General features: G+C 38.6%; 2 protein-coding genes across 2 annotated transcripts; one reads left to right on the forward strand and one right to left on the reverse strand.

Annotated features, from left to right (window-relative positions):
- Window positions 1-6429: 6429 nt before the first annotated feature.
- LOC122446294 (olfactory receptor 2AP1-like) lies at window positions 6430-15477 on the reverse strand. The gene is made up of 4 exons (XM_043476290.1): window positions 15453-15477; window positions 13837-14054; window positions 8751-8841; window positions 6430-7410 (listed from the first exon to the last, which is right to left on the reverse strand). Exons 2-4 carry the CDS (start codon window positions 14040-14042, stop codon window positions 6430-6432), a joined length of 1278 nt encoding a protein of 425 aa, XP_043332225.1. The 5' UTR covers window positions 14043-14054; window positions 15453-15477.
- Window positions 15478-26662: 11185 nt separating this feature from the next.
- LOC122446807 (olfactory receptor 6C74-like) lies at window positions 26663-27634 on the forward strand. The gene has a single exon (XM_043477291.1). It carries the CDS (start codon window positions 26666-26668, stop codon window positions 27632-27634), a length of 969 nt encoding a protein of 322 aa, XP_043333226.1. The 5' UTR covers window positions 26663-26665.
- Window positions 27635-27754: the final 120 nt, after the last annotated feature.

The raw sequence follows: 27754 nt of genomic DNA on the forward strand, positions 1-27754 counted from the left end.
TGAGTGAATAAGAAACTGTAATTTAATTGTATTTTACTTAACTCCTTTTGGTCCAAACTATTACTGGGTGTTCATTGGAAGGACTGATGCTGAAGCTGAAACTCCAATACTTTGGCCACCTCATGCGAAGAGTTGACTCATTGGAAAAGACCCTGATGCTGGGAGGGATTGGGGGCAGGAGGAGAAGGGGACGACAGAGGATGAGATGCCTAGATGGCATCACTGACTCGATGGACATGAGTTTGAGTACTCTCTGGGTGTTGGTGACAGACAGGGAGGCCTGGCGTGCTGCGATTCATGGGGTTGCAAAGAATCGGACACGACTGAGCAACTGAACTGAACTGAACTGACTGATTACTTTTACTGGTGGCTCAGACAATCAACAATCCATCTGCAATGCAGGAGACTTGGGTTTGATCTCTGGGTCGGGAATATCCACTGGAGAAGAGAAGGGCAACCCACTCCAGGATTCTTACCTGGAGAATCTCATGGACAGAGGAGCCTGGTGAGATACAGTCCATGGGGTCGCAGAGTCAGATGCAATTGAGCAACTAACACTTCTTTCCATTACTTTCTAACTATGCATGATCCACAGTAGATACTTAAACAGAACCAGTCTCTGGTTAAATTATCAGACCTGTTAGATTACAAGTTAGCCCCATGATCAAGTACTCACCAGGAAGCAGCTCATAGGAAACAGCGTTTCTTTGACAATGTGCTTCTTTCTCAAAACAAACCAGGATCTTTCTCCTAGGCTAATGGAAAAGGGGGAAAATTCTCTTAGTTGAGATATACCGTTCTTTGACCTAATACAAAATTAATGGAGGCTTTACGTCCTGTGGACTTCCATGGTGGCTCAGAGGTTAAAGCATCTGCCTGCATTGCAGGAGACCTGGGTTCAACCCCTGGGTTGGGAAGATCCCCTGGAGAAGGAAATGGCAACTCACTCCAGTATTCTTGCCTGGAGAATCCCATGGATGGAGGAGCCTGGTGGGCAAAGAGTCAGACAACTGAGCAACTTCACTTCACTTCACCTATGTCCGAAATTAGTAGGAAAAATTATTAAGGTTTAATTAAAAAATTTCCCATACTCTAGAGGATTAACAGTCATAGTTTTTCCCCGTGGCTATCTGACTGATAAATTCTGGACCATTAGGACAGTACAAGTTTTCCCCATCACACACTAGCACTTTCTGATGCTACTATTTGGAATACCTGGACATATTTATTGCCATTCTACAATGCATCAAAACAACAAACGTGGTTCGTTGTGTATTCATCTAAGAAGAGAATCAAAAAGAAGAGATAACAAAGGTCAATTTCCTTGTCTAATGAGCCTGTTATCAGTCACTTTCCCAACCAGTCACCCCACCTCATATAGCAGAGGATCAGAGCAGTCATAAGCAAGAATACATTCAAATGCACTTATGATATAATTATCACAGGCTTATTTACCATCACCAGTGAGGACACACTGGGTCCAATGGACACACGTTTGGAACTTTCAGAACTCATTAGAGGGAATTTTTTTAATGCAAAAGGAACTAAAAACACAACAGAGTCTCACAGGACATTTAATTGTTTCATATTTGGAAATGGGACATTCCAGGAGACATATATCATAGTTACACTTTCAATGTATATGATGACATATGGCTAAATTTATTACATACATAGGCTCCACAGTCCTCTGGGAAAGTCCTCAAAGGTAGATTTTGCACAAATGCCCTGTTGTTTAGTCGTCAAGTTGTATCAGACTCTTCTGTGGCCCCATGAACTGTAGCCCGCCAGGCACTACTATCCATAGGATTCCCCAGAAAGAACACTGGAGTGGGTTGCCATTTCCTTCTCCAGAGGCTCTTCCTGACCTAGGGATTGAGCCTGCATCTCCTGGGTCTACTTCACTGGCAGGGGGATTCTTAACCACTGTGCCACCTAGGAAGATGTGAAGTTGTATAGGAAGGTTTTCAATATTCTAGCAAAGTATTCTTCATAAAATTCTTGCTAATTTCTCATTTTTGTACATTTTTAATAGAGAATGTGGACTCTATAGGGCTTCCCAGGTGGCTCAGTGGTTTTAAAAAATAAAACCCACCTACAATGAAGGAGAAGCAGGTTCAATTTCTGGGCCAGGCAGATGCCCTGGAGAAGAAAATGGCAACCGTCTCTCGAATTCTTGCCTGGGAAATCCCGTGGACTGAGGATCCTTGTGGGCTAAAGTCCACGAAGTCATAGAGTCAGATTCGCCTTAGAGATTAAACCACAACCACCACCACGCTTAGTGAAATAAGTCAGACAGGGAAAGATAAATACTGTATGTTATCTCTTGGGCTCTCCTGATGGCTCAGCAGGTAAAGAATCCACCTCCAGTGCCAGAGACACAGGAGATGTGGGCTAGCTCCCTGGGTCTGGAAGGTCCCCTGGAGAAGGAAATGGCAATCCACTCCAGTATTCTTGCCTGAAAAATCACATGGACAGAGGAGCCTGGGGGGCTACAGTCCAAAAGGTTGCAAAGAGTTGGACACGACTGAGCAATTAGGCACACACAAGCACCCATTTGTTATCTCTTATATGTGGATTCTCAAAATGAAACAAACTAGTGAATTTTTTTTTCTTTTTAAATAGACTCAAAAAAAAAATAGACTCACAGATGCAGAAAGAAAACTAGTAGTTACAGTGGGGAGAGGGAAAAGGGGAAGTGCAAGACTAGGGGTCAAGAATGAGGTATGTACTATTATATAAAATAAACAAACTACAATGATACACTGTACAACACAGAAAAATGATACATTGTACAACACTAAAAACTATAAATGGTTATAATATTTTTAAAATGTGAATCACTGATACTTCCTTGGTGTTCCAATGGTTAAGAATTTGCCTGCCAACAAAATGAACACTGGTCCTTGAAGATTTCTCATATCTTGGAGCAACCTATCCTGTGCTCCTCCTCGAGAAAAGTCACAGCGATAAGAATCCCAAACACTACAATGAAGAGTAGTCACCACTCGCCACAACTAGACAAAGCCTGCACATAGCAACGAAGACTAGTGTAGCCAAAAATAAAAATGAATACATAAAATAAAAAGAAAATTACTTTTTAAAAATCAAAACTATGTTGTACTATGAAATTTATATAATATTGTAAATCACCTCTACTGCAATAAAAAATAAAATTAAAGAAAGAACTTTAAATTTTTAATTCTGAAATCTTCTTTGACCCATTTAATAACTCTGAAAATTTTACTGTGTATTCCTTAGAATTTTCTATCTACAAAATTGTGGCATCTGCGAATAAGATAATTTTATTTCTTATTTTCCAATCTGAAGTTCTTTTATTTGTTTTTCTTGTTTAATTGCTCTTGTACCAACCTCTAGGACAATGTTAAATAGAGACATCCTCCTCTTGTTTTTGACCTTAGGGAGGAAGTTTTCAGTCTTTCCCTGTCAAGGATGATATTATCCAATGATTTTTAATACATACACTTCTTCAGGTTGAGGAATTTCCCTTTCATTTTTAGTTTTCCAAATGTTTGTCATAGGTAGCTTAGATTTTGTCCAATGCTTTTTCTGCATCTATTGAGATCCTCATGTGTTTGCTGTCCTTTATTTTACTAATATGTGTACACTATTGACTGATTTTTATCTATTAAAGTCCCCTTGCATTTCTGGGATAAACCCCACTTGGTGGTGTTTTCCTTTGTATATGTTCCTGATATAGTTTTCTCAGCATCTTCTTGGGTATTCTTGTATCCCTATTTTTATCAGAGAAATTGGTGTGCAGTTTTCTTTTCTTGTGATATCCTTGTTTTGTATTGATATCAGGGTAATACTGACCTCTTAGAAAGAACTGGAAAGTGATCTTTTCACTGGCATTTTTAGAAGCTTGTGAATAATTGGAGCTAATCCTTCTTTAAATGTTTCACAGAAATCATTAGTAAATACACATGATCCTGGGATTTTTTTGTGGGAACTCTTTGATCACTAACATATTTTTTAATTGCTATTTGCCTATTTGTATTTTCTATTTCTTCTTGAGTTAGTTTCTGCTTTCCCAGAATTTTTTTTTTCAAGGCACTGATGTTATTGCTGTTTCTTGTGACTCTCTTGCACCTAGGCAAAAATAAAAAGCTTCCCTTCTTTTCTCCCTTAAAGTTATCCTTTAGTACCACAGAAATATTGGCTGTTTAGGGCTAGTTGTCTATACCAGTTAGCTGATGTGGCCAAACTCATTGCCTGATCAATTTGTTTCGTACAAAGCTGGCTTTAGTTTATAATACTACTAGTTGATCAATCACAATGAAGTCACATACTCAGCTAAATGTATTTCACAGAATTTGAACTTTGTTCTGCTTTTTTCCTTGATAAAATAATAAAATTCTGCTTTAAAGGAAGAAATTTTTTAAGTAAAGATGTTTGTTTCAGCTTAAAATTCTATATTCATATAATAGCCTCAAAAGATCCCACAATAAGAAATGCCTGCATTTTTTGTGTACTTGGAACTTTCTAACACATGAGGAAACCAAAGTTTCATTCCTGTGAAAGTCTTGGCTAATAGAGTTCAAACACAGGAAACAGTTTAAACTCATCATACTGGTGACTTAAAGCTATTGATGGAACTCCTGAACATATTCATTCTGACTTATTCTGGCCCACATGGGCTGGGTCAAAGGCAAACCAGTCTTAAACAAGGAGAAACTGTGAGTTCTGTGAGTTCTAACCCAACACAGCACCTTACAATCTGATCAGAACTCCCAACTTCCAGCTTCTCCTAAGGAGTCACTTCTCACAGCTCTGTCCTCAGGGTCAGTACACTATGAACAAACAAACATATCAGTTCTTAGTTTCTCCTTGAACATAGAAGGAATTGGACAACATTTCTAGTACCCCAACTTTCCCAGCTGTTAATAGAAGGATTGGATTCTATCTACCTGTCACAGGGCTGGGGTAATAGGGATGACACTTGTTAGTCTCTTGGGACACACTAAGACAGAGACCGTGGTTTAGAGGAGGACAAGGTTTGGGTCATTTTGGGTGATTGGTGATGTCCATCTCTTGCACTAGTCTGGGCCAGGCTATGAAGGTTGGTTCTTTTATCTAATGGACAGAAACCAACACAGAGTACTCTCAGGAATTCCCAACTTTTGTCAGATTCAAAAATTATTCATTGAACTTCTATTTTGGAAAAGGGAGAGACATAGATACAGATGTCCTTGGAAGACCACAATACCTAGGACAATCTATCATCAAATCACTCCAAACATAAAAATCTAAATCACCCAGTATTTTTGACAATCTAAAATTATTACTAATAATATTATGCCATAAATTAAGAGTAATTTTCAAATCAAGCTAAAGGGAAATACACACTCACATCTGACAGAGTAAAAATCAAATGCACATTATGCATATGCAGTGTTAGATGTGAAAGGACCTATGTCCCACTAGAGCCAATTATCTTCAGATAGGACCAATTTCTTCAATGATCCACTTTTCTTTATTATTAATGTACTCATTTTCCTTTTATACCTTTCTAATTATGAGCTCAATTAGTCTTTGCTACATAAAATGTCAACCACAATTTATGTTACCAGAGACAACATTGGCATCTCCTACACTCAAGATCACACTAAGGTGAAAATACCTCTTATATGGGAGGAAAGACTTTGCTACTGGGACACCAACCTTTGAGCAATTTGTTGGTTCCAGGACTTGGCAACAGAAATTACAGAAAATAAACTTTACAAATCTTAGTTTTATAATTTGTTTATATTTCAAGAAAGATTTAAAGTTTATTAATAATGTTTGATACTGCTGGAAGATGTTACAGTGATGAGCCCCTAAATTTTTTCGAGTTACACTGAGCTTTCGTACACTAAAACCAATAGATCCAAAGAGGAACTAGTGAGTATATAACTGACTCATTCACATAAATAAATTACAACAATGAAACACCATTAAGTTATAGTATGACTTCATATGATTTTCAGAAATAATTTGTAATTGGAATGTCAAACCTTGAGTGTCAAATGGGAAAGAAGGGTTTCTATCTGTTTCTCCTGAGGTATCATAAACTTCAAAAATAAGAATGTATCATGTACAGATATTATAAAATCTGGCAACATTTTTATTATTTTATTAAAGACATTGTATCTTATGATTTATGTATAATTTGCTCCATAAATATTGTTTGAATTCATTTAAGACCAATCGGTAGAAAAATCACAGAAGATATCTTCAGCACAATATAGAGGATAAATGAAATTTTCAAATAGAAGAAGGTATTGAATAGCAAAATAGGACAGTACCCATCCAGCTGAAAAGTAGCACAAGATAGATTGCCATACGGAGAGTTTCTCGAGAATAGACTTTGCCAATGGTGGGAAACTGAACTAGAGGATCAAGCAGATCCACTTAGCCTCCAAAGCTCTATTTCTGCAACCTCACCCTAGACAGTGTGTCCCTCAGAGCCTGGTGGACCTGCTTGTTCCTCAGGGTGTAGATGACAGGGTTCAGCAGCGGGGTCACCACCGTGTTCACAAGGGCAGCCTCCTTGTTGGAGTCCAGCCTGTTCACCTGCTTTGGTATCAGGTAAATAAACACACAGCTGCCGTACATCAGAGAGAGGACAATGAGGTGAGAGGAGCAGGTGGAGAAAGCTTTCTGTCGCTCCTTGGCTGATGGCAGTCGCAGGATTGTGACTACTATGTTGCTGTATGCAATGATGGTTATGATGAGGGGTAGTAGAATGACAAATGAAGTAAGGAAGAAGAAATGTATCTCAACAGATCTGGTGTCAGAGCAGGAGAGATGAATTAAGGAGCCAAGGTCACAGAAGAAATGAGAGATGATGTTGGGGCCACAGAATGATAACTGGGAAACTCTGAGCATCAGACCAGTGAAGAAGATGAAGGACAAGGAATAGCACAAGAATATCAGAAGGAAACTAATCCTCAGGTTCATGATGGATGCATAGTGCAGAGGCTTGCAAATGGCCAGGTATCGATCCAACGACATCACAGCCATGAGAAAGAAAATCACTGCACCAAGAAATAAAAAGAAAAAGGTTTGTGTGAAACAAGCAGTAAAGGGAATTGTTTGCCTTCCTGAAAGGAAGATGGACAGCAGTTTAGGAATAACTGTGGTGATGAAACAGCATTCGCAGAAGGAGAAAGCGCTCAGTAAAACATACATTGGCATCTGGAGGCGATGGTCAGCCCAGGTGATGATGATTATGACCATGTTTCCCATGATAGAGGCCAGGTATGCCAGCAGGTGCACCAGGAAAAGGAGGTTCCCCAGGTGCTGGACGGCAGGAAACACCTCCAGAATGAACTCCTGGATGGTAGACTCATTTTTTACCCCCATAGTTATCTCTGTTTCTCTGACTCTCATCATTCTCTGCTTAACCTGTGGAACGGAAAATACTATCACTGAAAAAAAATTTAAATGATGACAAGTCTTTAAAAAAAATAAAATAATCACTACTTTCAGCTGTATTTGTGAAGCAGGGATCATTTCATATTTTTAAAATATTTTACTATAAATGATGTTTTATTATTATAACATTATTATATTATTTATACTAATTATTAAATTAAAGATTCATTTTTTATTCTTGATAATTATTTTTAATGTGTCACTTAACTCTTCTGGAAAATAACATCTGAATAATTGGCTACAAAATAAACAGGGCAAAATAAAAATGATTGTTTGTAGACACATCTGCAACTGATAGTTACCAGTGAAAGCTGTCATCCTGCAGAAAATGCATCTCATGGGCTCACAGTGTTCATTTCTATGCTTCAGGTATGACATACAGTGTAGGAACCCTCCTACCACACTGAACTGAGCGCTTTGAAAATGTTAAGTGTGAAAGAGCCATTTTCTTATTACCATGTTCCAAATCAGTTATTTTCCTAAAGTCTCTTCAGTCTGAGTTCTTTTTTCAAGATGCCAGTGTGAGCAGTAAAGCTAGTATACTATAATATTATAACGACACAGTCTGTGGTTTAAGAGAAACCATTTCTGAAATTGGGGAGGAATGGTTTCATGACTTGTTAATCAGATTCAATGAACACACATTGAATGGGTGAATCGGACTCCCTCACACTCTATCTACCTAGCAGAATGGTTGTGTTTCCTTTTGCTGTTAGTCATAGATTACTCATCAACATTCCTTTTCTGGGAATAAATTTTTACATTGGAGGTATTCAGTGTGGCAGAATTAAACCTGTATTTCATTGCAATCACTAGACGAACATTTGTCTTTATTTAAAAAAAAAAAAATGCCAAAGCCTAACTAGAAGTTAAGTATATTGATAGAATCATTGGGGAATGGGTCTGGGCATCCGCTGTGAATCGGTGCTTAAGTGAATAAGAAACCATAATTTAATTGTGTTTTACTTACTTCCTTTTGACCAAAACTGTTACTTTAACTGGTGGCTCAGATGGTAAAGAATCCATCCGCCATGCAGGAGACTTGGATTCGACCTCTGGGTCAGGAAGATCCCCTGGCGAAGGGAATGGCTACCCACTCCAGCATTCTTGCCTAGAGAATTCCATGGACAGAGGAGCCTTGTGGGCTCCAGTCCATGGTGTTGCAAACTGTCGATAAGACTGACTGACTAGCACCTTTTTTCATTACTTTAACTATGCATGATCCACATAAGATACTTAAAGATAACCAATCTCTGGTTAAAATACCTGACCTTTTAGATTGCAAGTTAGCCCCATGATCAAGTACTCACCACAAAGCAGTTCACAGGAAACAGTGTGTTTTTGACAATGTGCTTCTTTCTCTTCTTAAAATAAAGCAGGCTAATGTAACATTCTCCTAGGCTAATGGAAAGGGGGAAAAACACTTAGTTGAGATATACCTTTCCTTGACCTAATACAAAATTAATGGGTGCCTTATGTTCTACATTAGTAGGAAAATATTAAGGCTCCATTAAAATATACATTTCCAAACTCTGGAGGATTAACAGGCATAGTTTTTTCCATGGCAATCTGACAAATTCTGGGCCTTTAAGACAATAGAAGCTGCCCCAATCATCCCTAGCACTTTCTGATGTTACTATTTGGAATACCTGGACATATTTATTTACATTCTACAATGCATCATGAACAACAAACTTTCTTGGTTTTGCATCCATCCCAGAAGAGAATCAAAAAGAAGAGACAACAAAGGTCAATTTCTTTGTTTAATGACCTTGTTATCAGTCACTTCCCAATGAACATGTCACCCCACCAAATATAGGTGATGATCACAACAGTCATAAGCGAGAACACATTCAAATGCCCTTATGATATAATTATCACAGGCTTATTTATCATCACCAGTGAGGACGCATTGGGTCGAAAGGACACACCTCTGGAACTTTAAAATTCATTAGAGGGAATTTTTTTTTTTTTAATGGGATAGGAACTACAATCAGAACAGAGTCTCAGATGACATTTAGTTGCTTCATATTTGGAAATAGGAATTCCAGCTGACCTGTATCATAATTACCCCTTCACTGCATATGGTAAGATACTACTTTGATTCTCAGTAGGCTACACAGTCCTCTGTGATAGTCCTCAAAGGTACATTTTGCACAACTGCCTGTTGTTTAGTCTCCTAGGTGTGTCCGACTCTTCTGTGACCCCATAAACTGTAGCCCGCCAGGCTTCTCTTTCCATGCAACTTCCCAGGCAAGAATACAAGAGTGTGTTGCCATTTCTTCTCCATGAGATCTTCCCGACTCAGGAATTGAACTTGCATCTCCTGTGTCTCCTGCACTGGCAGGGGGATTCTTTACCACTGCGCCACCTAGGAAGCCTTGAAGTTGTATGGGAAGGTTTCCAACTGTCAAGCAAAGTATTCTTTATAAAACTCTTGCTAATTTCTAGCTTTTGTACATTTTTAATCAAGAATGTGAACTCTATAGGTCTTCCTCGGTGACTGAGTGGCAAATGAAACAACCCACCTACAATGCAGGAGAAACGAGTTCGATCTCTGTGTCAGGAAGATCCCCTGGGGAAGGAAATGACAACCCACAACCCACAATATTCTTGCCTGGGAAACCCCATGGACAGAGGAGCCTAGCAGGCTACAGTCCAAAGGGTTGCAAGGACTCAGACAAGACTGAGCAATTATGCACACACAAGCACCCATATTTTATCTCTTACATGTGAACTCTAAAAATGAAACAAACTAGTGAATATTTAAAAAATTAACCAGACTCACAGATGTAGAAAAAAAAACTAGTAGTTCCCAGTGGGGAGAGGGAAGAGGGAAAAGGCAAAATAGGGTTCAGGAATAAGAGGTACAAACCACTATGTATAAAGTAAATAAGCTACAATTATAGACTGTACAACACAGAAAAAAAAATAGCCCATATTTTTAAAAAACAATAAATTGAGCATAATATTTTAAAAATGTGAACCACTGAGACTTACTTGGTGAACCGGTGGTTAAGAATCTTCCTGCCAATGCCGGAAACACAGGTTTGATCCCTGTTCCTTGAAGATTCCTCATGTCTCAGAGCAACTAAGCCTGTACACTGCAAATACTGAAGTCTGAGCACCTAGATCCTGTGATCCACAATTCACCAATGTTATCTTTGATTCTTATCCCTTGCTTGGACCTCTCAGGCAAAAAATAAAAAGCTTCCCTTTTTTTCTCCCTTAAAGTTCTCCTTTACTACCATGGAAATCTCTACTGTTTAGGGCTTAGTTGTCTAAACAAGTTATCTGATGTAGCCAAACTCATTGCCCAACCGTTGTGTTTCGTACAAAGCCGAACTTAAGTTTATACCACTACTAGTTGATCAATCTCATCGAAGTCACATACTCAGCTAGAGGTATTTCACAGACTTTGACCTTGTTTTGCTTTTTTTTCCTGTCTAAAATAATAAAACTATGCTTTAAACTGATATTAAGGATGAAATTTTTAAATGGAAAAATTTCTATCTTTGTTTTGGCATAAAATTCTATATTCATGAATAGCTTCAAAAGATTCCACAATAAGAAATGCCTGCAATTTTTTTGTGTACCTGGAGCTTTCTAACACATGAGGAAGCCAAAGTTTTATTCCTATTAAAGTCTTGGCTAATAGAGTTCAAACACAGGAAACACGATTTAAACTCATCATACTGGTGACTTAAAGTTATTGATGGAACTCCTGAACATATTCATTCCGACTTATTCTGGTCCACACCGGCTAAGCAGTCAGAGGCAAGTCAGTCTTAGGCAAGGAGAAACTGTGAGTTCTAACCCAACACAGCACCTTACAATCTGATCAGAACTACCAACTTACAGCTTCTCCTAAGGAGTAATGGGTCACTTCTCGCAGCTCTGCCCCCTGACTCAGTTCAGTATGAACAGACAAGTGTACTAGCTCTTAGTTTCCCCCTGAATATAGAAGGAACTGGACAACATTTCTAGTACCCCAACTTTCCCAGCTGTAAATAGAAGGATTGGATTCTATCTACCTGTCTTAGGGCTGTGATAACAGGGATGACACACCTTACTTTCTTGGGACACACTAAAACAGAGACAGTGGTTTAACTGAGCACAAGGTTTGGGTCATTTTGGGTGATTGGTGATGTCCATCTCAGGCACTAGTCTGGGCTAGGCTATGATGATGGCTTCTTTTATCTATTCGACAGAAACCAACACAGAGGACTCTCAGGACTTCCCAACCTTTGTCAGATTCAAAAATTATTCATTTAACTTCTATTTTGGAAAAAGGAGAGACAAAGGCACAGATGTCCTTGGAAGACTGTAATTCCTAGGACAACTTATCATCAAATCACTCCCAAACATAAAAATCTAAATCACCCAGTATTCCTGACAACATAAAACTCTCCCTAATAATATTATGCCTTAAATTAGAAGTAATTTACAAATCAAGCTAAAAGGGAAATATGCACTCACATCAGACATAATAAAAATCAAATGCATGTTATGCATATGCAGTGTTAGATGTGATGGGATCTATGTCCCTTTAGGGCCAATTACCTTCAGGTGGGAGCCACTTCCTCAATGAAATTTCAAATTTCAGTAAATGACTCCAGTTTGAGCCCCCTTTTTTATTATTAATGCACTCATTTTCCTTTTATGTTTTTCTAATTATGATTTCTATTAGCTTTTGCTGCACAAAATGTCAACTACAAATTAACTCAACATAGATGACACTGGCATCTCCTATACCCAAGATCACACTAAGCTGAAAATACCTCTTAGATGGGAGGAAAGAATTTGCTACTGGGATCACCTACCTTTGAGCAATTTTTGCTTCTAGGACTTGGCAACATCAATTACAGAAAAAATAAACTTGACAAATTTGAAAGCTTTTCAGTTAGTTTATATTTCAAGAAAGAATTAAAGAAAATGTTATTGATAAAATTTGATACATCTGGAAGACGATACACTGAAAGAGCTCATCTAAAACTCTGGAGTTACACTGAGCTGTTTGTACACTAAAACCAATAGACATGAAGAAGAACTAGTGGAAGAAGAAAACCAATAGATACGAAGAAGAACTAGACATGAAGAAGAACTAGTGAGCATTCACATAAGTAGATTCAAATGATAAAACATCATTAAGTTGTACTATGACTTTATATAATTTTCAGAAATAATTTGTAACTGTAATTTTCAAACCTTGAGTATCAAATGGTAAAGAAGGTTATCTATCTATCTTTTCTGAGGTATCATAAACTTCAAGCATAAAAATGTATCAGGGATGGTAATGATAAAATCTTGCAATATTTTTATTATTGCATTAAAGACTTCATAGCTTATGATTTATGTATAATAGTTGCTTCACAATATTGCTTGAATTGAATTGAATTCATTTAAAGCCAATGAATAGAAAAATCAAGGAAGATAGCTTTAGTAGAATATAGAAAACAAATGAAATTTTCAAATAGAAGAAGGTATTGATTTACAAAATAAGACAATACCCATCCAGCTGAAAAATAGCACAAGAAAGATCACCATATGGAGAGCTTCTCAAGAACAGACTTTGCCAATGGTGGGAAACAGAACTAGAAGATCAAGCAGATCCACTTAGCCTCCAAACTCTATTATCTCTTCAACCTCACCCTAGACAGTGTGTCCCTCAGAGCCTGGTGGACCTGCTTGTTCCTCAGGGTGTAGATGACAGGGTTCAGCAGGGGGGTCACCACCGTGTTCACAAGGGCAGCCTCCTTGTTGGAGTCCAGCCGGTTCACCTGCTTTGGTTTCACATATATAAACACACAGCTGCCATACATCAGAGAGAGGACAATGAGGTGAGAGGAGCAGGTGGAGAAAGCTTTCTGTCGCTCCTTGGCTGATTGCAGTCGCAGGATTGTGACTACTATGTTGCTGTATGCAATGATGGTTACAATGAGGGATAGTAGAATGACAAACGAAGTAACAAAGAAGAAATACATTTCAACAGATCTGGTGTCAGAGCAGGAGAGATGAATTAAGGAGCCAAGGTCACAGAAGAAGTGAGAGATGATGTTGGGGCCACAGAATGATAACTGGGAAACTCTGAGCATCAGACCAGTGAAGAAGATGAACGACAAGGAATAGCACAAGAAAATCAAAAGGAAACTAATCCTCAGGTTCATGATGGATGCATAGTGCAGAGGCTTGCAAATGGCCAGGTATCGATCCAACGACATCACAGCCATGAGAAAGAAAATTCCTGCTCCAAGAAATAAAAAGAAAAAGGCTTGTGTGAGACAAGCAGGAAAGGGAATTGTTTGCCTTCCTGAAAGGAAGATGGACAGCAGTTTAGGAATAACTGTGGTGATGAAACAGCATTCGCAGAAGGAGAAAGTGCTCAGTAAAACATACATTGGCGTCTGGAGGCGATGGTCAGCCCAGGTGATGATGATTATGACCATGTTTCCCATGATAGAGGCCAGGTATGCCAGCAGGTGCACCAGGAAGAGAAGGTTCCCCAGGTGCTGGACGGCAGGAAACGCCTCCAGAATGAACTCCTGGGTGGTAGACTCATTTTTTACCCCCATAGTTATCTCTGTTTCTCTGTTTGTCATCATTCTCTGCCTAATCTGTGAAGCAGAAAATACTATCACTGAAGAGTAAAGAATTTAAATGATGTCAACTATTAAATAATATAAAAACACTACTATATGCTACATTTTTTAATGAGATCATTTCATATTTTAAAATATTTTACTATAATGATATCTACTATCATCACATTATTATATTTATAGTAATGATAGTCATTAAATTATAACATTAAATATTTATTTTTGTTTTTGCTAATAAATTTTAATGTGTCACTTAACTCTTTTGGAAAATAATATCAGTAAACAACAGTCCACAAGATAAACAACACAAAATAAAAATGATTTTTTGCAGACACAAACAGAATTAATGGTTCAACAATGAAAGCTATCATCCTGCAGAAATACATCTCATGGACTCACTTTATTCATTCTATGCTTCAGCAAGACACAATGTAGGAGCCCTCCTATGCACTGATTTTAGCTCTTTGAAAATAGAAAATGTGAAAGAGCCATTTTCTTATTACCATGTTTCAAATCAGTTATTTTTCTGAAGTCTGTTCATCCTGAGTTCTTTTTTCAAGACCCTAGGGTGAGCAATAAAGGTAGCTGCTGCTGCAGCTGCTAAGTCGCTTCAGTCTTGTTGGACTCTGTGGGACCCCATAGACAGCAGCCCACCAGGCTCTGCAGTCCCTGGGATTCTCCAGGCAAGAACACTGGAGTGGGTTGCCATTTCCTTCTCCAATGCATGAAAGTGAAAAGTGAAAGTGAAGTCGCTCAGTTGTGTCCGACTTTTAGTGACCCCATGGACTGCAGCCTACAAGGCTCGTCCGTCCATGGGATTTTCCAAGCAAGAGTACTGGAGTGGGTTGCCACTGCCTTCTCCGAATAAGGGTAACATATTATACTATCATAACCACCTCGTCTGTGGGTTTAGAGAAACCATATCTAAATTTGAGAGGGAAATGGTTTCATGACTTGCTTATTCAGATTCAATGAACACACATATAATGGGTGAATCATATTCCCTCACACTCTACCAACTAGCAGAATGGCAGTGTTTCATTCTGCTATTAGTTATAGATTACTCTTCAACATTCCTTTTTCTGGGAATATTTTTTTTACATTGTAAGTATTCAGTATGGCACAATTAAACCTGTTTTCATTGCAATCACTAGAGGAACATTCTTTTTTTTTTTTCTTAAAAAAATTCCGATATCTAACTAGAATCCAAGTATATTGATATAATCTTTCGAGAAGAGGTGAGTGCTTGAAAAAATAAGTAACCATAATTTAATTGTATTTTACTTAATTCCTTTTGGCAAATCTATTACTTTAACTATGCATGATCCACATTAGAAACTTAAACAGAGCCAGTCTCTGGTTAAAATATCTGACCTGTTAGATTGCAAGCTAGCCCCATGATCAAGTACTCACCACGAAGCAGCTCACAGGAAACAGTGTTTAGTTGACAATGTGCTTCTCTTCTTAAAACAAACCAGGATGTTTTTCCGAGGCTAATGGAAAAGGGTAAAAAACACTTTTAGTTGAGATATACCTTTCTTGGACCTCATACAAAATTAATGGATGCCTATGTCTTAAATTAATAGGAAATTACTAAGGCTTCACTTTTTTAAAAGACACATTTCCAAACTCCGGAGTAACCTACAGTCATAGTTTTTCTCCATGACAATCTGATAAATTCTGGACCGTTAAGACAATACAAGCTGCCCCAATCATCCACTAGCACTTTCTGTGTTTGGAATACCTAGACATAATTATTTTCCATTCTACAATGTATCATGAACATCAAACTTCTTTGGTTGTGTATCCACCCCAGAAGAGAGTCAAAAAGATGAAACAACAAAGGACAATTTCTTGTTTAATGACTCTGTTATCAGTCACTTTTCCATCAACCAGACACCCCACTTCATATAGGGAAGGATCACAGCAGTCATAAGCGAGAACACATTCAAATGCCCTTATGATATAATTATCACAAGCTTATTTACCATCACCAGTGAGGATGCTTGGGGTCCAATGGACACATCTTTGGAACTTTAAAATTCATTAGAGGGGATTTTTTTTAATGAAATAGGAGCCAAAATCACAACAGAGTCCCAGAGGACATTTAATTGCTTCATATTTGGAAATGGAAAATTCCAGCTGACATATGTTATAATTACCCTTTCACTGCATATCTATTGTCTTTCTCAATAGGCTGCACAGTCCTCTGTGAAAGTCCTTAAAGGTAGATTTTGCACAACTGCCCTAGAGTTGTAAAATTTACAGAATCACAAATTACATATGTCAAGAAAGGCTTAAACAACAGAAACTCTTTTTTACATTAGAATTATCTTTACTTTTTTATCTTTTTAACCTGGTATTTTCTTTATTGAGGTATTATTTGCATTCTATAAAATGTACCACATTTAACTGTGCGTTTGTGCAAGCTAAGTCGCCTCAGTCATGTCCAAGTCTTTGCAACCCTATGGACTGAAGTCCACCAGGCTCCTCAGCCCATGGGATTCTCCAGCCAAGAATACTGGAGTGGGTTGCAATGCCTTCCTCCGGGAAATCTTCCCCACCCAGGGATCGCACCTGCATCTCCTACAACTTCTGCATTGCAAGCGGATTCTTTACTGCTGAGCCACCAGGGAATCCCACATTTCACTGTGGAGATCAGTCATTTTTCATATGTAAACAGCCATTTGACCACCAATGAATCTAACTACAAACATTTCCATCTCATCAAAAGTTTGCTTTGCCCCTTCTGAGTCACTAGTCCACATCAAGAGAAAACATCTTTGATTACTATCATCAAAATTTCCTTTTGTCTCTTCTAGAAGATGACATAAATTGAACACAGCGTGTGTTCCTTTTGCCTGCTCTTTTTCCTCAACATGTTTCTAGGAGTTATCCATACTATTTCATGTATCAATAACATCCTTTTCCATTGCTATGTAGTAGTCCACTACAAACTTTGTGTATATGCACACCACAGCTTTCCATGCCTCCATTGAAGGTCACTTGTTTTCTTTTCAGTTAAGGGCTACTATGAATAAAGCTGTTATAAATATTTTTATATAAATCTTTCTGAAGTTATACCATTCATTTTCTTCTGAGTATATAACTTGGAGTGCAGATACTGAATTAATTATAGAATAGTTCTTAACACTATAAGAGATTGTAAAACAGTTTCCAAAATTTGGTGTAGGGCTCTCAGGAACGATGCATGATAAATGGAGGTGTTACACATTTGCCCCAATACTTGATCTTGTAAGTTGTTTCTCTTAAGTATAGTTGATTTAAAACTATTATATTCTGTTAGTTTCAGATGTATAGCAAAGTTCTTCAATATTTTGTAGATTATATTCCATTATAGGTTATTACAAGACAATGGATATAACTTCCGATGCTATTCAGTATATCCATATTGCTTATCTATTTTTTATAGTAATTTGTATCTGTTAGTCCCATAACCCTAATTTTTCCCTACATGCTTTCCTCTCCCCTTTGATAACCACAAGTTTGTTTTCTCATCTGTGAGTCTGTTTTTCTTGTGCATATACATTCATTTGTATTATTTTTTAGATTCCATATGTAAGTGATATTATATAGTATTTGGCTTTCTCTGACTTATTTCATTAAGCATAATATTCTCTAGGTCCATTCAAGTTCCTGCAAATGGCAGTATTTCATTCTTTTTATGGCTAATATTTCATTGTATATATACTACATCTTCCTAATCCATTCATCTGTTGATGGGCAACTGGTTTGCTCTCATGTCTTGATTATTGTAAATAGTGTTGTTGTAAACATTGGAGTGCATGTATGTTTTCAAATTAGTTACATCAGGTTTTTTTGGATATATATCAGGAGTGGAATTACTGGATCATATGGTCATTCTGAGCTAGCCTGATAGCTCAGTGTAAAGAATCCACCTGCAATGCAGGAGACCTGCATTTGGTCTCTGGGTTGGGAAGATCCCCTGGAGAAGGGAAAGACTACCCACTCCAGTATTCTGGCCTGGAGAATTCCATGGACTGTGTAGTCCATGGGGTCACAAAGAATCAGACACGACTGAATGACTTTCACTTTGGTTTCCCTGATAGCTCAGTTGGTAAAGAATATGCCTGCAGTGCAGGAGACGCCGGGTTAATTCCTGGGTCAGGAATATCCCCTGGAGAAGGATTAGTTTATCCACTCCGGTATTCTCAGGCTTCTTTTGTGGCTCAGCTGGTACAGAATCTGCCTGCACTGCGGAAGACCTGGGTTTGATCCCTGGGTTGGGAAGATCCGCTGAAGAAGGGAAAGCCTACCCACTCCAGTATTCTGGCCTGAAGAATTCCATGCACTGTCTAGTCCATGGGGTCACAAAGAGTCAGACACGACTGAGTGACTTTCACTTTCTTGGTCATTCTATTTTTAGTTTTTTAAGGAAGCTCCGTACTGTTTTCCATAGTGGATATACCTATTTACAGTCCTATCAACAGTGTATGAGGGTTTCCTTTTCTTCACATCCTTTCCAAAATGTGTTATTTGTAGACCTTTTGATGATAGCCATTCTGACACGTGTGAGCTGATACCTCAGTATGGTTTTGAGGCCAGAGGCCACAGAAAAATTGGTCCCTCAGGCCACAATAGCCCAAATGAGGTACCCTGTAAGAAAAGTAGCCTTCCAAGCCAGTGATTACTATGGCAACAGTTTCCTGTTGGCTCAAATGACAAAGAACCTGCCTGCAATGCAGGAGAACTGGGTTCGATCCCTGGGTTGGGAAGATCCTCTGAAGAAGGGAATGGCTACCCATTCCAGTGTTCTTGCCTGGAAAATCCCATGGACAGAGGAGCCTGATGGGCTAGAGTCCCCGGGCTTGCAAAGAATCAGGCACAACTGAATGACTAACACTTTCACTTTCACACTTTCTTCACAGTGAGTCTTGCATCTCATTCTCCTTGTCTGTATCTTGAAGAAATTCAAAACCCACTTTACAGATTCTTTAAAACTGGAGCCCGTTATACAGAGTGAAGTAAGCCAGAAAGATAAACACCAATACAGTATACTAATGCATATATATGGAATTTAGAAAGATGGTAACGATAACACTATATGCAAGACAGAAAAAGAGATGTATATCTACACATATGTATATGTATGTATATACATATGTATATCTATACACAAATGTATAGAACAGACTTTTGGACTCTATGGGAGAAGGCGAGGGTGGGATGATCTGAGAGAACAGCATCGAAACATGTATATTATCAAGTGTGAAACAGATCACCAGTCCAGGTTGGATGCATGAAACAAGTGCTCGGGGCTGGTGCACTGGGATGACCCAGAGGGATGGGATGGAGAGGGAGGTGGGAGGGAGGTTCAGGATGGGGAACACATGTAAATCCATGGCTGATTCATGTCAATGTATGGCAAAAACCACTACAATATTGTAAAGTAATTAGCCTCCAACTAATAAAAATAATTGGGAGAAGAAAAAAAGAGAGAGAGAGAGAATCTGGACAGGTTAGATATGTCACAGAAAGCAACTAGTGTTTCTTTTTCTTCTTGAAACAGGAAGATGTGTGAAAGAGGAAGATATCTTATTTTTTCAAGACGATTGAGGAGGGCAACAAAAATATTCTTCAGATAGCCAGTGAGGGTGGTCCTAAGATGGCAGAGAAATAGGATGGGGAGACCACGTTCTCCCCCACAAATTCATTGAAAGTGAAGGGCTAGAAAAAGATATTCCATGCAAATAGAGACCAAAAGAAAGCAGGAGTAGCAATACTCATATCAGATAAAATAGACTTTAAAACAAAGGCGGTGAAAAGAGACAAAGATGGACACTACATAATGATCAAAGGATCAATCCAAGAAGAAGATATAACAATCATAGATATATATGCACCCAACATAGGAGCGCTACAATATGTATGACAAATGCTAACAAGCATGAAAGGAGAAATTAACAATAACACAATGATAGTGGGAGACTTTAATATCCCACTCACGCCTATGGATAGATCAACTAAACAGAAAATTAACAAGGAAACACAAACTTTAAATGATACTATAGACCAGTTAGACCTAATTGATATCTATAGGACATTTCACCCCAAAACAATGAATTTCATCTTTTTCTCAAGCACACACAGAATCTTCAGGATAGATCACTTCCTGGCCATAAATCTAGCCTTGGTAAATTCAAAAAAATTGAAATCATTCCAAGCGTCTTTTCTGACCACAATGCAGTAAGATTAGATGTCAATTACAGGAGGAAAACTATTAAAAATTCCAACACATGGAGGCTGAACAACACGCTACTGAATAACCAACAAATCACAGAAGAAATCAAAAAAGAAATAAAAATATGCATAGAAACAAATGAAAATGAAAACACAACAACTCAAAGCTATGGGACACTGTAAAAGCAGAGCTAAGGGGAAGATTCATAGCAATACAGGCTTACCTCAAGAAACAAGAAAAAAGCCAAATAAATAACCTAACTCTACACCTAAAGCAACTTGAAAAAGAAGAAATTATGAATCCCAGGGTCAGTAGAAGGAAAGAAATCTTAAAAACCAGGGCAGAAATAAATGCAAAAGAAACAAAAGAGACCATAGCAAAAATCAACAAAACCAAAAGCTAGTTCTTTGAGATAAATAACATTGACAAACCATTAGCCAGACTCATCAAGAAACAAAGGGAGAAAAATCAAATCAACAAAACTAGAAATGAAAATGGAAAGATCACAACAGACAACACAGAAATACAAAGGATCATAAGAGACTATTATCAGCAACTATATGCAAATAAAATGGACAACTTGGAAGAAATGGACAAGTTCTTAGAAAAGTACAACTTTCCAAAATTGAACCAGGAAGAAATAGAAAATCTTAACAGACCCATCACAAGCATGGAAATTGAAACTGTAATCAGAAATCTTCCAACAAACAAAAGCCCAGGACCAGATGGCTTCACAGCTGAATTCTACCAAAAATTTAGAGAAGAGCTAACACCTATCCTACTCAAACTCTTCCAGAAAATTGCAGAGGAAAGTAAACTTCCAAACTCATTTTATGAGGACACCATCACTCTAATACCAAAACCTGACAAAGATGCCACAAAAAAAGAAAACTACAAAAAAGAAAAAGAAAAAAGAAAACTACAGGCCAATATCATTGATGAACACAGATGCAAAAATCCTTAACAAATTCTAGCAAACAGAATCCAACAACATATTAAAAAGATCATACATCATGACCAAGTGGGCTTTATCCCAAAGATGCAAAGATTCTTCAATATCTGCAAGTCAATCAATGTAATACACCACATTAACAAATTGAAAAATAAAAACCATATGATTATCTCAATAGATGCAGAAAAAAGCATTTGACAAAATTCAACATCCATTTATGATAAAAAAAAAAAAAAACTCTCCAGAAAGCAGGAAAAGAAGGAACATACCTCAACATAATAAAAGCTATATATGACAAACCCTCAGCAAACATTATCCTCAATGGTGAAAAACTGAAAGCATTTCCCCTAAAGTCAGGAACAAGACAAGGGTGCCCACTCTCACCACTACTATTCAACATAGTTTTGGAAGTTTAGGCCACAGCAATCAGAGCAGAAAAGGAAATAAAAGGAATCCAGATTGGAAAAGAAGAAGTAAAACTCTCACTGTTTTCAGATGACATGATCCTCTACATAGAAAACCCTAAAGACTCTACCAGAAATCTACCAGAGCTAATCAATGAATATAGTAAAGTTGCAGGATATAAAATTAACACACAGAAATCCCTTGCAAAAAATAAATAAATAAATAAATAAATAAATAAATCCCTTGCATTCCTATACACTAACAATGAGAAAACAGAAAGTGAAATTAAGGAAACAATTCCATTCACCATTGCAACAAAAAGAATAAAATACTTAGGAGTATATATACCTAAAGAAACAAAAGACCTATATATAGAAAACTGTAAAACCCAGGAGAAAGAAATCAAAGAGGACACAAATAGATGGAGAAATATACCGTGTTCATGGATCAAAAGAATCAATACAGTGAAAATGAGTATACTACCCAAAGCAATCTATAGATTCAATGCAAGCCCTATCAAGCTACAAACGGTATTTTTCACAGAACTAGAACAAATCATTTCACAATTTGTATGGAAATACAAAAAAAATCAAATGGCCAAAGCAATCTTGAGAAAGAAAAGTGGAACTGGAGGAATCAACCTGCCTGACTTCAGTCTTTACTAAAAAGCCACAGTCCTCAAGACGGTATGGTGCTGGCACAAAGACAGAAACCAATGGAACAAAATAGAAAGCCCAGAGATAAATCCAAGTACCTACAGACACCTTATCTTTGACAAAGGAGGCAAGAATATACAATGGAGAAAAGACAATCTCTTTAACAAGTGGTGCTGGGAAAACTGGTCAACCACTTGTAAAAGAATGAAACTAGAACACTTTCTAACACCATACACAAAAATAAACTCAAAATGGATTAAAGATCTAAATGTAAGACCAGAAACTATAAAACTCCTCGAGGAGAACACAGGCAAAACATTCTCCAAAATAAACCACAGCAGGATCCTCTATGACCCACCTCCCAGAATATTGGAAATAAAAGCAAAAATAAACAAATGGGACCTAATTAAAATTAAAAGCTTTTGCACAACTAAGGAAACTATAAGCAAGGTGAAAAGACAGCCTTCAGAAGGAGAAAATAAAAGCAAACGAAGAAGCAGACAAAGAATTAATCTCAAAAATATACAAGCAACTCCTGCAGCTCAGTTCCAGAAAAATAAAAGACCCATTCAAAAAATGGGCCAAAGAACTAAACAGACATTTCTTCAAAGAAGACATACAGATGGCTAACAAACACATGAAAAGATGCTCAACATCACTCATTATTAGAGAAATGCAAATCAAAACCACAATGAGGTCCCATTTCACACCAGGCAGAATAGCTGCTATCCAAAAGTCTACAAGCAATAAATGCTGGAGAGGGTGTGGAGAAAAGGGAACCCTCTTACACTGTTGGTGGGAATGCAAAGTAGTACAGCCGCTATGGAGAACACGTATGGAGATTTCTTAAAAAACTGGAAATAGAACTACTATATGACCCAGCAATCCCCCTGCTGGACATACACACTGAGGAAACTAGAATTGAAAGACACACGTGTACCCCAATGTTCATCGTGGCACCGTTTATAATAGCCAGGACATGGAAGCAACCTAGATGTCCATCAGCAGATAAATGGATAAGAAACCTGTGGTACATACACACAATGGAATATTACTCAGCCATTAAAAAGAATACATTTGAATCAGTTCTAATGAGGTGGATGAAACCGGAGCCTATTATACAGAGTGAAGTAAGCCAGAAAGAAAAACACCAATATAGTATACTAATGCATATATATGGAATTTGGGAAAATGGTAATGATAACCTTGTATGTGAGACATCAAAAGAGACACAGATGTATTGAACAGCCTTTTGGACTCTGTGGGAGAGGGCAAGGGTGTGATGATCTGGGAGAATGGCACTGAAACATGTAAATTATCATATGTGAAATGAATTGCCAGTCCAGGTTCAATGCATGAGACAGGGTGGTCAGGGCTGGTGCACTGGGATGACCCAGAGGATGGGATGGGGAGGGAGGTGGGAGGGGGGTTTAGGATGGGGAACACATGTACACCCATGGAGGATTCAAGTCAATGTATGGCAAAACCAATACAATATTGTAAAGTAAAATAATAAATAAATAAACTTTTTAAAAAAGAAATAGCCAGTGAAGAGTCATAGCATCATAATATTGGCAGAGGCAGGAAGATACTTGAGAGAGGTAAGTAGATTTCTACCATCTCCTTTCCTAGTAACCAATTTATTTCCCAAAAGCCTTTCTCACAGCTCTATCAATTCAGCTCTTTCTCACAATAAAATTTGTTTTTTTAACCTCCAATTCTCGGCCTCAGTGTACACATCACATGCGGAAATTTTAGTCTGGAATTCTACTTCACATCAGTAGCAACATTCAAATTGGGATTTAGGAACCCTTGGGAAATGAAGTCATGTGTTTTCTTTGAAAAAATCTTGGCAGAGAACTCTGGGCATATGGGAGCCCATGTCATCACAGACAAAAGAAGATAAATATAAGGTTTGTGCAAATAACTTTTATTCTCAGTCATGACCAGTTGGCTGCACCCAGGGCACTGGCCTTGCCTTTACTTCTGGCCCATGTCCTTTCAGCTCCCAGCAAGGGAGCCTGTACTTGCTACTCACTGGCTGAGTACATCCTGCTTGGTAACCAAACACAATCCTGTTGGAAAACTATCACAGAGGCCCCAGATGTGCATGTCAGGAGCATCTTGAAATTAATGCAGTGGACCAAGCAGGCTTCTGCACATGGAAAGGTGAGCATATGGTGGAGGAGGCCAGTGTAACAAAAGGAGACTTGGAGCAGACATGTCAGCAAAATGATATGCTTCAGCAGAAGAATCTTTGTCTCAGCATCACCCGGGGCTGGGTTCAGAAGAAGACCCCTGCTCTTATTAGCTGATATAGGATGAGGCAGCAGTGTTGCATGTTAGATGATCTGTTAACCCACTGAGGGAGGCAAGTCCAGACCTACTGTCAGGACCCTAAGTAGTCCCAGAGTCAAGTTCTAACCCAGAATTGCAGGCCATGACATGTGGTTGTTTTATTCAATTCTGCTCCTTTCTGGGACTTCGGTGGTCAAGGCTTTGTGAAGCCTTGTTGTGGTATGAAAGAACCTGGGCTTTAGAAATAGGATTTCCTTGGTCGGGGAACATGGGATGCATATTAACCCCACTTGGTCACAACAGGCTATGACACTGAGCTTCCTTTTCCTCTACTTTCTGCTCAGCCCAGAGCAAGCACGGGATTTCTTGGAAGAGAATCACTGCAGGAGGAGGAAGCTTTACCCCTCATGAAATGATGAGTATATTCCTGGCCTCAGAGACAGTGGTACCTTGGAGGACCTGCAGCAGTTAATGGAAGACATGCAGTTGCTCCTCCAGGCTACCCTGGGGACATTGTCACTCTGGGGTGAGCAGTTTGGTTGTATGAGCACCACTTCTCACAACTTGACCCATGAGAGGTTAGAAAGAAAAATTCACTCCATGTTGCAGTCTTTCAGCTTATCATAAAGATTCTAGAGCCCAACACTCTCAAAATAGATAGAATTTACTGAGGAGACTGAAGAGAGAAAGAGAATGTTCATTGACCATTGATATGAGCGATGCCATACTGGTGCAATGTTCCCAGACCATCCTTCGTAAACTGGCCAATCTCGTGAACTGCTATTACTCTTCATCTCACTTACATGCCAGCAGGAGCCTCAGAATGACAGAGTCCATCCTGGATTTACAACTTATGCTGTTGAGCAACCCCAAATATCTCTGGCCTCCAGCCTCTTCTATAAATTGATTGTTCTGAAGAAGATCATCTCTAAGGCCTGCGTTTTTTGTAGGTCAGCATTAATCAAAGATTGGAGAAGGAAATGGCAACCCACTCCAGTATTATTGCCTGGAGAACTCCATAAACAGAGGAGCCTGACAGGTTACAGTCCTTGCAGTCGCAAAGAGTTAGACACGACTGAAGGACTAACGCACAGTTAATTAATGATACTAACAGGATAATGGAAAATTCAAGATAAATACACCTAAGCTTTCACTTGGGCTTGAAATCATCAACAATATATTTCTTTGTATTTTAAAATATTTTGGTCACAGCATCTGGAAACAGCAGGAGGTCTGGATTCTAGGAGATAGAGCTAAAGTCCCACCTAGGTGACATAACTCCCCTCGAACTTTCTTAATTCTCAATTTCTCCTTTTATAGAAGAACAGGTGAGGAAAACATAATAGCTAACACGATTATGGTGGATAGAAACAGAAATACTGGATTTTGGCGACCAGAAAAGTATCAGGCAATGGTAAAGTCCTCATCAAATGATGATTTCAACCATAGAGTTTGTTGTATATTTTTAATTGGATATTTAAAGGAAGCGTTACTACTATTACTGTTACATTTATTTACAAACTGATAATACTGTAAAACATATAAAGTGGTAAAATATGCCAATGTCAATAAGGGCTTCCCTGGTACCCCTTGGTAAAGGTAATGGTAAATAGTAAAGAATCCACCTGCAGTGCAGGAAACCTGGGTTCAATCCCTGGGTTGGATTAATAAATAAATGTCAATAAGTCCATCTACTGATCCAACTATATTTAAGAGTATAATAATGACCCTAATATTGAAATTGGACATTAAGGGACATATAGGAAATGTGAACATTACATGTCAAGTGAGTTACATGTTTTATCTTACTTAATTCTTGTAAGAACTTGGACAAGCATCAGAAGGTGAAAATGAAGTCCACAAAAGAACATTCCAAAGATGATCTGTCTCTACAAAGTTGGACTCAGTATTGAAATAGTATGGAACTGAGCTTCTTCCAGGTCAAGAATTGATTCACTGAACCACGCTGCTATGTGCCTAATTCCTTTCTGAGGAGCCAAATACTTGTTCTTATGCTTCTCTAAAACTTTTGAGCTCATTATAATGTCTTTATTTTAGGTGAAGACCAGCAGGTGATGCTGAGTGGAAAAAGATGTCCATGGAAATGAAGAATGGGACAAATGTCCAAGAATTTACCTTGGAGGGCTTTCCTGCTGTCCAGCACCTGGGCAAAATCCTCTTCCTGGTGCACCTGCTGGCATACCTGGCGTCCATTGCAGGCAATGCGATCATAGTCACCATCACCTGTGCTGACTCCAGGCTACAGACACCTATGTACTTTCTCCTAAGCATTTTCTCTTTCTTTGAATGTTGCTTCACAAGTGCTGTTATTCCTAAGTTGCTGGTCATCTTTCTTTTTGGCAAGCAAACGATTTCCTTTGCTGCCTGTTTCACACAAGCCTTTGTCTTTGTATTTCTGGGAGCAGCAGGGTTCCTCCTCATAGCAGTGATGTCTCTGGATAGGTACCTGGCCATTTGCAAGCCTCTTCATTACACGACCATCATGAACCTGAGGACTTGTTGCCTCCTGGTCACAGCCTGCTTTGCTTTGGGCTTCACTCTCATGGCTTGTCTGGTGGTGAAGGTGTCCCAGTTATCCTTCTGTGGCCCCCAAGTCATACCTCACTTCTTCTGTGACCTCGGCCCCCTGATCCATCTCTCTTGCTCTGACACCAGGTCAGTTGAAACATTGCTCTTTGTCCTTGCTTTGTGTGTCCTTTTGACATCCCTCATCATAACCATCACTGCATACACCAACATAGTTGTCACAATCATTGGACTCCCATCAGCCAAAGAGCGACAGAAAGCTTTCTCCACCTGCTCCTCTTACCTCATTGTCCTCTCTCTGATGTATGGCAGCTGTGTCTTTATATACATGAGACCAAAGCAGGTGAACAGGCTGGACTCCAACAAGGCGGCTGCCCTTGTGAACACGGTGGTGACCCCCCTGCTGAACCCTGTCATCTACACTCTGAGGAACAAGCAGGTCCACCAGGCTCTGAGGGAGACCAGGAGCGGAATGAAAATATCAAGATTAAAAAAAAAAAAAAAAATCTCCTAGCCTTGGAGTGGAAGGCTTCTAAAAACCATCCATCTTCATTCCAGAGTTCATAATTGAGAGTCTCTTGTAGACCTCACTTAATCTGTTCACTAGTCCCCAGTAAAATGGAAATCTCTGTGT

Source organism: Cervus canadensis, chromosome 8 (genome assembly GCF_019320065.1).
Source record: "Cervus canadensis isolate Bull #8, Minnesota chromosome 8, ASM1932006v1, whole genome shotgun sequence".
NCBI lineage: Eukaryota > Metazoa > Chordata > Mammalia > Artiodactyla > Cervidae > Cervus > Cervus canadensis.